The sequence below is a fragment of the Danio rerio genome, chromosome 3, assembly GCF_049306965.1.
Source record: "Danio rerio strain Tuebingen ecotype United States chromosome 3, GRCz12tu, whole genome shotgun sequence".
Lineage (NCBI taxonomy): Eukaryota > Metazoa > Chordata > Actinopteri > Cypriniformes > Danionidae > Danio > Danio rerio.
Genome location: NC_133178.1, coordinates 11,237,910 through 11,250,723, shown reverse-complemented (window position 1 = coordinate 11,250,723; position 12,814 = coordinate 11,237,910). Strand labels below are relative to the sequence as shown.

General features: G+C 37.7%; 2 protein-coding genes across 3 annotated transcripts in view; one reads left to right on the top strand and one right to left on the bottom strand.

Moving 5' to 3' along the window:
* The window catches only part of LOC141381148 (uncharacterized), a 587,543-nt gene that overhangs the window by 527,030 nt on the left and 47,699 nt on the right, over nucleotides 1-12,814 (top strand). The gene's annotated exons all lie outside the window — the stretch shown is intronic.
* On the bottom strand, nucleotides 3,240-12,726 carry cyp2k19 (cytochrome P450, family 2, subfamily k, polypeptide 19). Of its 2 annotated transcripts, XM_073942313.1 has the most exons (10): nucleotides 11,802-12,726; nucleotides 10,902-11,749; nucleotides 10,659-10,821; nucleotides 10,181-10,330; nucleotides 9,942-10,102; nucleotides 9,627-9,806; nucleotides 9,323-9,464; nucleotides 9,051-9,235; nucleotides 8,819-8,960; nucleotides 3,240-5,286 (listed from the first exon to the last, which is right to left on the bottom strand). In XM_073942313.1, exons 2-10 carry the CDS (start codon nucleotides 11,097-11,099, stop codon nucleotides 5,099-5,101), a joined length of 1,509 nt encoding a protein of 502 aa, XP_073798414.1. In that variant the 5' UTR covers nucleotides 11,100-11,749; nucleotides 11,802-12,726; the 3' UTR covers nucleotides 3,240-5,098.

The window sequence follows — 12,814 nt, the reverse complement described above, 5'->3', positions numbered from 1 at the left end:
TTGCCACAGCGGAATGAACCGCCAACTTATCCAGCAAGTTTTTACGAAGCGAATGCCCTTCCAGCCGCAACCCATCTCTGGAAAACATCCACACACACACACACACACACTCATACACTATGGACAATTTAGCCAACCCAATTCACCTGTACCGCATGTCTTTGGACTGTGGGGGAAACCGGAGCACCCGGAGGAAACCCACGGGAAGGCAGGGAGAACATGCAAACTCGACACAGAAACGCCAACTGAGCCGAGGTTCGAACCAGCGACCCAGCGACCTTTTTGCTGTGAGGCGACAGCACTACCTACTGCCTAAATGTTGATAATTCTGATTCATTTTCCCACATGTGATTTAACATCGGTAAAGTGAATACAATGGCAAATCAGCGCTGTTTAAGAGCGCCATCAACAGGGAAATGGGCGTTTTTTTTACTATAACGAAATTTGGTATCGCAACAATTCTAATGTAGTGAAAGTATTAGTTCATTAACTCGAGTTTAATGAATGTCATCTAAAACGTGTGTTTGAGAAAGAAAACGTTAGCTGACTAGTGCCATTTCCCTTAACTAAGCTGAAAATGATGTCCAATATCCTTTTTTATGTTCACTATTTATTCAGAACGGACCTTTGAGTCACTCGGAAGGCAGTGAAAGGATAAATTTGTGTCGATTTCTTTTCGCTGATAAGATATACATCCAGGTACACAACATTCTAGTGTGACTCAGGCGAGACTTCCGGGTTTCTTCCCACCGCAGCCTCGATTTCACTGTTTAAAATGGTGATCGCGTGAAATCAGTCCATAATGTTGTCTCGTAGTAGGCTACGAAGAATGGTACATCTTAACTAAATGTATATCATTTTTAGGCCTTATCTGCATCCCAAATAGCACACTATACACTTATGCAATATTTAGTTGTGCACTTACACGCTCAACAGCAGAGTATGTATATATATATATATATATATATATATATATATATATATATATATATATATATATATATAAATTATATATAAATTATGTGTATATATATATATATATATATATATATATATATATAGTGTCGTCCAATAAATGACCAAACTGCCAAATAATACCTGCCATAAGTATAACAGCATTCACCATCGGGAGGCGCTATCATCACTCTTGTAGGAGAATTTTGCTTTCACTATCCAAAATAAATAAACTAATCCAACATGAGCGCCCGATAGCTCCATCGCTGAGCAAAGCACCAGTTGTTGAGTGCGTGAAGTGTCCAACATTCCACACTTCGTTTTACCGGTTGAATGAGTGCATCCTCCAGGTTATTAAAGTGCACTTATTATTTTTTAGAGTTTCAGTGTGAATTCAGTACTTACAATATTTATACTGCAACGTGGAGTAGAATAGTGCATAAGTATGCGATTTGGGACGCACCTCTTGTTTCCGAAGTATACCTTAAAGAGGATGCTTAACTTATGCCCTATGTACATCGTTGCAAACTGCTGTTCCCGGTGCTGAAATGATATAGATGGTAGAACTGTGAGGAGCCATTTACCTAATCAGTTCATATATAATTCTTGCTTATTTAGGAGATTAATAATGATATTAAATATTTAGGGTATTGAATTTGCTTCTAACTGAGGGCCATGTTTCATGTACTTTATACTTTCTCAACAAGTTGGGGAAGATAGTTTATAAAATATGATATTTAGTAATAAGCTCAGCATCTGTTAAGCAAAAAATTCTCAATACAATCATCAATACAACCAATACAACAATCATCTCTTTATTCTCAAGTCTCGAACCCTCATTAGTGAAATATGACTTCCTTCCTGCTGCTTTTAAATTAATCTTATAGCAGGTTTGGGGGTTTTAATATCAAGTGAATTAAATTTGACTAAAATGCAGGTATTTAATGTTTACAAATATAAACTTAAGTTTATGTTGAAGGAGGACAAGAAATGTTTATGGAAAATGTGCATAACACTGTAAACTGTGTTCATGGCCACAAGATTTGCATTGGACTGATGGGCAGCGCACTAAAAGCAACACGTGAACCATATACTGGATCTAGTGGGGGAAAAAAAGAGAAAAAGGAGCTGAAAGAAGTTAAATTTCAAGGCAGAACCGATCTTAATTATATTTTTATGAACACAGACGATCAATATTTTAAAGCTGTGTTGTTGTTATTATTATTATTAGCAGTAGTAGCCAAACTATTTTTACTGCTTCAGTCACGGTAGCCAGATGGTAAAATGTTTCTCTGCTTAAATATCCACATATAAATGGGTCCACAAAGGTGCCTGTGTTTTAATTTAGCACTGTACTGCTGCCACCAAACTTCCAATCAAAACAGTTCCCTTTAAATACACTCCAAAGCCTGGAAATCCCTAGTGTAATGACAAGTTGAATATTTGCTGGATTATTTGTGGGAAAATTGCGTAATCTGGGCAGAGCTTTGGGGGTGAGCCTACCTAAAGAGCGGTGGGGGTGAGTTGCACGCGACGTATTTGAAAAGCTGGGAGGGATGCGGTGGAGAGGGTTGTGCAACGTATTAAAGGACCGGGCTGGAGCGGCGCGATATCCGGGAAATTATTATTCATTTGTGGAATACTCATGCAACTTTCAGGAGACTTGGGATGTCTGAGATAGTTTCAAAAATATGCAGAGGAGATCAAAATTTGAAGATTTTATTAATTTTTTTACTCTTTATTATAGTCTGCACTGTCAACAGTGTTATACAAAATAGCCAAGGCACTTAAAATATCTTTATTTTGTGGAATACACAGTGGTCAGAATGACAGAACAGCAATACCTGCAGCACAAGGAAAGATTACATGTAAAATTTCTAAAGGTTACAGTAGTCAAAATATAATATAGTAATAGTAATATAGTAGTCAAATAATATAGTAATCAATATAATATATATAATATAATATATATATATATATATATATATATATATATATATATATATATATATATATATATATATAAAATTATATAGTAATCAAATAATCAAGGAGCAGAGAGTGTTGATGCTCTTACTTTAAATGACTAGCCAGTACCAACTACTAGTCCCACAGATCATCACTAGTTTCTTGATCAGCACTATTTCAGTCTCCTCATTAGGGATGGGTATGGTTAAGGTTTAACAGTATTACTACTTTTATCGATATCACTTTCGTACTTTAACGCTTCTCTTATTTGTACTTTTTGTTGAGTTTTTTTTTTTTAGAAAAAAAACAAAAACAAATTGAACAGAATTAACACTTTATTTTAATGTGAAATAAACCAAAACCAATAATTGTAAAACAATTTTTTTTCCTGTAAAAGAATGTACAATGGTTTGAAGGAAAATGATTCAGTTTTTAACCTTTTGTCTTCTGGAGACAAGTCAACATGTTTGCCCTTTTATGGCAGAAGTCGGGATCTTGGTTTCTTGTGCTTCCTACAGCTGAAAAACACCCTTTTTAATTGCAAATTCCAGTTAAATAATCAGATAATGTTTATAATTTTTCATTAAACACATTCACATAAATGAGTCACCGGTGTTTTGGGAGTTAACAATGTAAAAAATAAGCAGTTTTTTTATTTCTTAATAAGAATAGTTTATTATTAGGCTATATTTCTGTATTTCAGTGATATAAAAGCATTTTTAATATTTATTATTTATTTCGACTACTGCAGAAAAAAAAACGTTTTCATTGTAACTGAATGCGCGCGTTTAATAAACTATTAATATTATTCTAATTTAGAGAGACCTTATGTGATTGACTGCTATCATAATGATGTGGATGATGTACCTTTAGCTAGGCAGTCAAAAACCTTTCAATTGTCTTTCTGTAGTTGATGCACTTTTGAAAGATGCTTAGCCAGATTGCTTGTGTTTCTGCTTATACAAGAAAAAAACTTGTTGCATTTGTTGTAATTGTTGCTGTCCACTCAGGAATACAACCCGTTTGGATCTCCGCCACTCCGCCAGCTTACAAACCTGTAACTGAACACGCATGCACAGCCAAGAACTGTGAAGGCTTTTGGTCAATGTATCTTTTGGTCATTGGATTTTCATTTTAGACACAGATATTGAAAAACGAGTCGTTTTTTGATTTTTGTTTTAAAATAAAAAAATGAAAATTGAAATTCAATGCGTTTTTTGATTTTGGTTTTTGAATTTTAAAACGGAAATCAAAAAACGACTCATTTTTCTATTTCATAGTGAAAAACAGAAAAGCAAAATTCCAAAAATTATTTGATTTTCATTTTTTATTTTGAATAACAAAAAATAAAATCACCAAAAAACTAAAACGAATAAAGGCTTGTTTTTTTATAACCTGAAACCAGACAGGCCAACTCATTCACGGTATTCAACTCATTGACCGATTTTATATTTGACGCTCTCGCCGTTGTACTATTGGGTGAAAACACGAGCCTTTCTCATGTGAGATTGCCAACTGTGCAGATGAATTTCGCAAATTAGATAAGGTTGGTCAGTTAAATTATGCTAATGTAAGTGATGCTTATTCAGCAATAATTCTACAGTACCGATAACAAAACCATTAAGGTCAGAGCTTATCGATACCTCTGTCTTTTATAATTTAGCACTGATACCGAGATAAAGTACAGAGTTTCAGAACCCATCCCTACTTTTCTTAGTTCAGTGACTAGTGTTTGAGCTATCACTTACCAGCCATTTTGCACAGATTTTCAAACAGGTTCATATCAGGACTCTGGGCTGCCATTTTTATGTTTTCAGCTTCAAGCAACCGCTTTGCCTGTTTTGCTGTGTGACCAGATCATTGTCCTGCTGGCCAGTTAGGTAAAGGAACTGCATGCTGAGTTGGCAAACAATTACAAACCAATTGCCAATTGAGACTTTCTGCATTATCCCGTTGACTTGTAGCATTTTGGGGGACATTAATGAGCCGCTTACATTGTAAATATGCAGAATTACAGGTTTTTGCTTATTGTAGCTTTAAAATACAAAAGGTCAAGTGATTGGTTCCACACTTTGGTCCTCATTTACAAGTGCTGGAATCACCCAACTCATGCTGGAATAAGCTGCGACGTTTTGTTTTTGTATATTCTTCTGTCAGCGGCTGACTTGTTCTTGGATCAGGAGCGTCTGATTGCACACAGCTTGTGTGGAGACGGATTCAACGTGATTCCAACAATTCCTTTGAGATCCAGCTCATCTTCAGACACTCCAGGTGGAGTTGTGAAGCGGTAGCTCTGAAGGAGAGACGTGAAGAACAGGAAGAGCTCCATCCTGGCCAAACTCTCTCCCAGACAAACCCTGCGCCCTGAGAAAGAGAGAGGCTGTTGTTGAAATATCTAGGCTCCATGTGAATTTGAAACTGTTTGAATAGTTTTAACTTGAACATAAGTGAAATCTGAGTCATTTCGCAGGTTCAGAATATGAAAATTTGATTTCTGAATCATTGGCATGTCAAGGTCAAGATCAGATTACTTTGTAAGGGGAGACTGCTTAGTAGCGATATTGTAAAGAAAACAGAACAAATGGCTCACGTCATATAATTCAACCTTGTTCCTGCTTGGGTATTAGTGCCTAGGGAATGGTTCTGTTAGTGCACTATTTAAACAGCTTTTAACAGTACTGATTTATGCTTACAAACTCCTTTTCAACTCTTTATATTAATTTATTACAGAACTGTCATGTCATCAGAAAACTCTACAAACCTTTGCTTTAATAGATGCTCGCATCTCAGCCTGCCTGTCAGACATTTCACACTGGATGAAAGATCATCATCTTCAGCTTAACCTCACGAAAACGGAAATGCTTGAATTTTCTGCCAACCCGACTCCACATCACAACTTTTCAATGCAAATGGATGGGGCAACCATTACTGCATCCAAAATAGTGAAAAGCCTTGGAGTAACGATTGATGAACAACTAAACTTCTCTGCCCACATTTCTAGAACTGCTCGATCGTGCAGATTCGCACTCTATAACATCAGAAAGGTGCGACCCTTCCTATCTGAACATGCAGCTCAACTCCTTGTTCAAGCTCTTGTTCTCCCCAGACTGGATTACTGCATCTCTCTACTAGCTCCCAGCTAACTCTATCAAACCTCTTCAGATGCTTCAGAACGCAGCAGCACGAGTGGTCTTCAATGAACCTAAAAGAGCACATGTCACTCCGCTGCTCATCCGTTTGCACTGGCTGCCAGTTGCTGCTCGCATCAAATTCAAAGCTCTGATGTTTGCCTACAAAGCGACTTCTGGCTTTGCTCCTTCTTATCTGCTCTCACTTCTGCAGATTTATAGGCCTACCAGAAACTTGCGTTCTGTGAATGAACGTCGCCTCGTGGTTCCATCCCAAAGAGGGAAGAAATCACTTTCCCGAACTCTCGCATTCAATCTGCCCAGTTGGTGTAATGAACTCCCTAACTGCATCAGAACGGCAGAGTCACTCGCTGTCTTCAAAAAGCGACTAAAACGCAACTATTTAGTCTCCACTTTCCTTACTAATATGCAACTACCTCTCTGATTCAACTAACTACAAAAAAAAAATTACTAATGCTTCCCTTCTTAGACTTTACATACCTGAAACTTGCCTATAGCACTTATTCATTGTTGCTCTTATAGTTGTGTAAATTGCTTACTTGTCCTCATTTGTAAGTCGCTTTGGATAAAAGCGTCTGCTAAATGACTAAATGTATGACATAACTCTACCTAGCAACGCAAATACTGACATTCTTTTGGTTTACCATGATCCAAATGTACAAACAAATGGTCTTCTGTGCTGCTACTGGGTAATGCCATGGAACCCAAAGCAACAACCTCACGCTCTCTCTCTCTCTCTCCTCTCGTGAAGCGAATACGGAAGTAAATAAAAACTGCAATTCATCGAAATTTTGCTAGGCCTGGCTTCAAAATAGAGCACATCTCTAATAACCCCAGTATTAAAATGGCCAACTCTACAGCAGAAATATGTGTTTACAGCCTGGTACAAAGGACAATTTTAGTGTATATAGCTAATATTACCCTTCATGACTGTAAGGGGGTGATAACTCATAAGTTTTGTTTATATTTAGGGTGCTTTCACACTTGGTTCAATTTCCTGGACCGTACCCAAGTTCGATTGTCTCCCCTTGCCACCTCCTGGTTGCTTTGTGGTCACACTGGCTGCGTCCGAAACCGCATACTTCCATACTATATAGTACGCTAAAATCAGTATGCGAGCCGAGTAGTATGTCCGAATTCATAGAATTCGAAAATCATTAGGCGAGAAGTACCCGGATGACTTACTACTTCCGGCGAGATTCTGAAGTGCGCGTCCCATAATGCCCCGTGAGAGAAGTCATGAATGGAAGTGAGGCGACGCAATTGACGCAGGTAGGTCACGTGACCATAACAAAATGGCGGATGTAGTACGTCCGAATTCCATTCATACTTTTCACATTTATACTGTATAGAACATACTTTTCTAACGGCCGAGTAGTACATTTAAATTCAAATACAGTACCTACTGAGTAGTAGGCGGTTTCGGACGCAGCCACTGTCTTTTTTCCTTCTGAACTCCGCTACACTTGCGTCATCGAGCTGCTGTTTTGTCTACAGCCGTTGCAAGGTGACGGTCACGAAAGCAAGCGCTGAAATGGAAAGACGTCCGCACATCCAGGTCATTCTGCTTTGACCGAAGCTTTTGGTTTTGGACATACAGAAAGCGACTCGCGTCTATCTGCCGCAAAAAAAATTATAAACTTTCAGAACATCGCACAATGTCTGCAGAAGCTGTTTTTGGAGGAGACAAGCAGACATCATCACTGTTTTGTGTTTGTTTTGTGTTTATCACTGTGTTTGCCCTGGCTCAGTCCCGCGTGTGTCACCAAGGTACGAAACGTGACACAGACACACACACAAACGAACAAACGTTATAAAAACGATAGTTTGTTGTTCAGTTGCACAGCTGTTATTTGGTACGATTGCATTCACATCAGAAGATAACCGTATCAGAGTTTACATGAACCGTACCCCAGACCACCTCTTTCAGGCGGACTCGGGTACGTTTCACAGGTGCGCACCCGAGTTCAGAAGAATCACTTTATTTATATAGTGTACAACCAAGCACATGTGATCAGAACACAAACGAGTCGTGGGTAATAAAGTATTTAATAATACGTGTAAAGTATTAAAAGTATTTCTCCCAAAGAAAAGCTTGTCTAAGCAAAATGCTAGCATCTGTAGCTCCGCTCACTATTTGCCCTTTTTTGGTAAACCCCGGTCGGCGAAAACTAAACTAAACTGGCAACGGTTGGCCTTGCCTACTTGTAGCTTCATTTGCGCTCTTAAGAAACCAATGGGTGACATCACAGATACTACATCCAGATCTACATAGATTACAGTCTATGCAGAACCCATTGTGGAAGATCAAAGTAAATTAAACATTGTAGGTTTGTTGTTGTTGTCGTTGTTGAGATGTTATTAGGCATCCCAAACATGATATTGTTTGGCTTCAAACATGACACGCTAGACAAGATAAAATGATCAATCCATGCATTTGTCATTCATCATCATTTATGAATCTAACTGATTGTGCCAAACTCATTTCATGATCTCTGAACCTCTCTTGCAAAACTTTACAGGGCAAAGGTAAATGTGGCTGGGGCTAAAAGCTGCATTACTCAACAAAACTTTTGCCTAGATTTGCAGACTGAAGACATTGACATAAGTTTCTGAAATTCAGAGCCACTTTACAGATTTTGAGCAGTTAGTGTGTCCATTGACTGATTCAACACTGATTTAGTTTAAAATAAGTTTTGAAGCAGATTTTTAGAACACGTGGTTTTCATATTCACATTTCACTGTACCTGCAGAAAAGGGTATGAAAGCATCTCTCTTGACAAACTGGCCCTTCTCATCAAGGAAGTGTTCTGGGTAAAAGCTGTTTGGTTTCTCCCATTCACTTTCATCCTTCAGAACAGACGTCAGCAGAGGAACAACTGTAGTTCCCTAGAAAAATGGAGAAAAGATTAAAACCTTGATGTTTTTAACAGTATTTATCTTTTCCGTGATTTTTATGCATTTATTCTTCTGGCTGACCTTCTTGATGAAGTATCCATTGAAGGTAATGTCACTGGTGGTTTTATGTGGAAGACTCAAAGGCACAATGTTGGCCAGTCTCTGAATTTCATGAATGACAGCATCTGTATATGGTAATTTCTTCCTGTCTTCCACCACTGGCTGACGTCCACCAATCACTCTGTCAATCTCCTCTTGAACTCGATCTGCACACAAATGCAACACATATTTGGTGCTTTGGTCTACAATGTAATCAAATTAAGGAAACACAAAAAACATTATTTATTTGTTACCCTGTATCTGAGGGTATTTAGCCATGAGCATCAGACCCCAGCGCAGAGTCGTTCCTGTGGTGTCAGTACCAGCGACAAACAGATTTGTCACAGTCATAATTAGATTCTCCTCATGAAAGTACGAGTCCTTTTTACCAGATTTCTGTGAAATGTAATCCACAAAATTCATATAGTTTCCCAATTTTATTTCAGTTTAATAAGCTAGAGTACTTCAAATGACAATCGTCCAATTCACATGTTGGTCAAACTCCAAACCTGAATTTCTGCTTACTTCGGTAAAAGCTACCATTGCAAATTTCCATACCTCATCACTCAGTTTCCGGGTGAGAAAGGAGTCAACAAAGCCTCTGGGGTCATTTGGATTCAGAGTCTCCAGAAGAGCAGTGATCAACTTTGTCATCTGTGCTCTGCTTTGGATAATATTTTCAACAATAATCCTTTTGCTTTTCAAAAATGGACCCACCCAAGGAAACATTTCATGAAACTAGAGACACAAGAAAGACCAATTGACAAATCTTCTCCAAAGTTGTACTTTCAAAAACTTCTGTAGAACTCTTTAGTTCTTACTACTCAATGGCATATTTATAAACAGCCTCCAGTTTTAGTTGATTAAACTCACCCACATGGAAACTGATCCACCAACCCGAACATTTTCATTTGCTCGGTCAACCATTTCTGTGAATTGAGGGTCTGTGTATTCAAATCTGCTTCCGTACACAATAGACGAGATGATGTTTGACACAGCGTAGTTAACAGGCTGAGTTGTGTCAAAGGGCTTCCCTGTCAAGAAAAAAAACACCAAACCGTTTCACACTGGACCTTATAAACCAAGAGCAGATGTTCATCTCTGTCTTGTACCTTCAAACTTATCAAATTCTCCTTTGAGATGATGAATTTCTTCGATGATTTTCTCTTCACTTCCTCTTTTGCCCATCCCAAAGTCCCGCAGGTTGCTTAAAGCAAAGCGTCGCATCTCTTTCCAGTTCTCTCCATTGGAAAAGAGGATTCCTGATCCACAAAAAAAAAAAAATCTTGCTGCGAGTCTCAGCAGCGACACCAGCAGAAAAACTACAGGTTTGCCAAGTTAACAGGTCAATCTCATATATTACTTTAAATCAAGTTTTTCAGCATCTTGTTAGGAATCCACGTATGCTTCTTAATTAAAGACAAAGCAATTTCCCCCATGAACAAAAAGCCCTGTGACAAAACATGCTTAGGTTTTTCATTGTCCTAATTCCTGTCACTAGTTATGGCAATGTGTGCACATTTACTGGCATGAAACTTGTGCAAGATGTTTGCTTTGCGACATTCATTTGAGGCAGGAAAAAAGTCTTACCATGTTCATCGTTCATTATCCTGAAACCAGGTCCAATTTCTCGATCACCAAACTGTTCTGCATAGTTCACAAGTGCTTCTTTGACGGTTTTGTATCCAACTAGGACCACTGTTTTTCTTGGTCCCAAAAACACTTGGAATACATTTCCATAGGTTTTGGACAACTGGAAGACAGAGAATGATGTTTACAAGCAAATCTCAAATGGTAAGCCACCATTTTTTTTTATATGCATTGAGTTCTCACCTCAAAAAAAGTGTCGAAGGCTCTTGTGAGGTCAAGTGTCAGCAGGTTTCCCAGCAGGGGCAGTGGTTTGGGTCCCGGTGGCTCTTTCCCTTCTTTCTGAGATCCAGATGAAACTAAATACAAAACCAGAAACAACAGCAAAGCAGCCAGCAATGTGCCTGTGCTGGCAAACTGCAGAAGTGACTCGACAACAGCCATTTTCTCTCTGAGCTTCTGATGAACTCAATACATTTATAGCTGTTAGTTAGGGACGGACCTTGTCTGACAATGTGAATAGACAGTTGGAAAAGTTACATAAGCATGGACGACACCCTGTGGTTAATCATTCACTTTTTCAGCCTGTTAAACACCAGAGGACAACATTTTTTTAATAAATCTATAGAAGCAGAAATTTATTTTAACAAATGTTGCACCAATATTATTGTCATGATTAAAATAGCACGATTTGCTTTAGAAATAGAAATATTTTGCTATTATCTACTTTTCTTAGACAGAAAATAAGCAGCTCTGAACTACGACACACAGAGACCTTTATCAATCTTTATCAAACCAGAGTAAGCTGCTGCCATATATTATACTGCCTTTTATGGGTTTAGGTGAATAACTCTTAAACACTTGACACCATTTGGGAATTTTAATAAAGAAATGTTTAAAGCAACCTTTTCAACTCACAATTCAAATTAATTTTTCCACAAATGTGATTTAACATTTAACATTCCGAAATACTGAGCCATGAACCAGCATTAGCAAGAAATAGTCAAAATGACAGGGTGCAACAATTGAAAACAATTTGAAGTTTACATTTTTAAGTTGTAAACATGAAATAGCAAGAAATTAATAGCAGAACTCTGAGTGTAAACTCTGCTGCTATTTTGGGATTTCCGCCTGGGTTTTGCCTACCCAAATTTAAAAGCTTCCCAAATCCAGATGCAGAGGTGTAAATGCAAGAATTTTGTATCATTTTAAAGAAAACCCTTTGAATTTTCATAAAACACTATTGAAAGTGTTTAAAATATCTGTATATGTTGTCTGTGTTATAATAAACCCCTGAAATGTTAATAATAAACACTTTTTGTATTTTTTTTATAAATTAATTTTGGTGGTTCCTGCACATGTCTGTAATGACAGAAAAAAAAAGAAAAATGTCGAGCGATCATTGTTTTTTATACTTCAATACTCTTTTGTTTGATCAAACATAATTCACTGTGCTTGAACCACATCTGACATATAAAAGGATTACTTATGCACATCACCTCAAAAACAGAGGAGAATAGCCCTGAAGCGCACAGCATAAGGTAAGAGAGGACAGCTGTCTGTGCTATCTGGGGCTGCTTAGTGATCATTAATGTATTGTTTTCACTTCTGCGCCATGGAAACACGGCGATTCATTCAGCAACTGTTTGATATGTGAATATAGTTCAGTAAAAAGAATGCTAGAACCGTATGAGCACCGGCAAGAGCTTTCATTTGAGCTATAACTTGTACATGTGTCACATATGAAAAATGTGAAAACGAACCAATGTAAAATACCTAGCTCAGGTATCCAAAATACTGTGTACTTAAATGTAAATAACTTTTGTACAGTAGAATAAAAACCAAAGTGATGCATATGTGCATAAAATATAGATTCTACACTTTCAAACGAAACCACTTAAGGGGGTCCGGTGCAATGCTAGCCCTTTATATCTGAAAGCGAAAGCCGATGACGTCACGGAGTTTAACTGGTTAAGCTATTCTGATTTATTTTCTAAGAAATAGAAACTATATTTAAGATGTAAATTGTTCTGAAAGAAATATTTAAGTTATTATTAGGTCTGGCCGAGCCAATGAAGTTAGTCTTTTGCTGAATTTAGTTCTTTCTAAAAGCTACTGCAAGGCTATGTCACAATTATGACATAGAAAGTCAAAAGCTT

Excerpts from the sequence above, each read along its gene's own strand:
- cyp2k19 (XM_073942313.1), bottom strand. The coding sequence starts at position 11,099 with ATGGCTGTTGTCGAGTCACTTCTGCAGTTTGCCAGCACAGGCACATTG. Across the intron at positions 9,465-9,626 it reads CCCGGAAACTGAGTGATGAG|AAATCTGGTAAAAAGGACTC; the intron begins GTATGGAAATTT and ends TACATTTCACAG. Across the intron at positions 9,236-9,322 it reads TAAATACCCTCAGATACAGG|ATCGAGTTCAAGAGGAGATT; the intron begins GTAACAAATAAA and ends ATTTGTGTGCAG.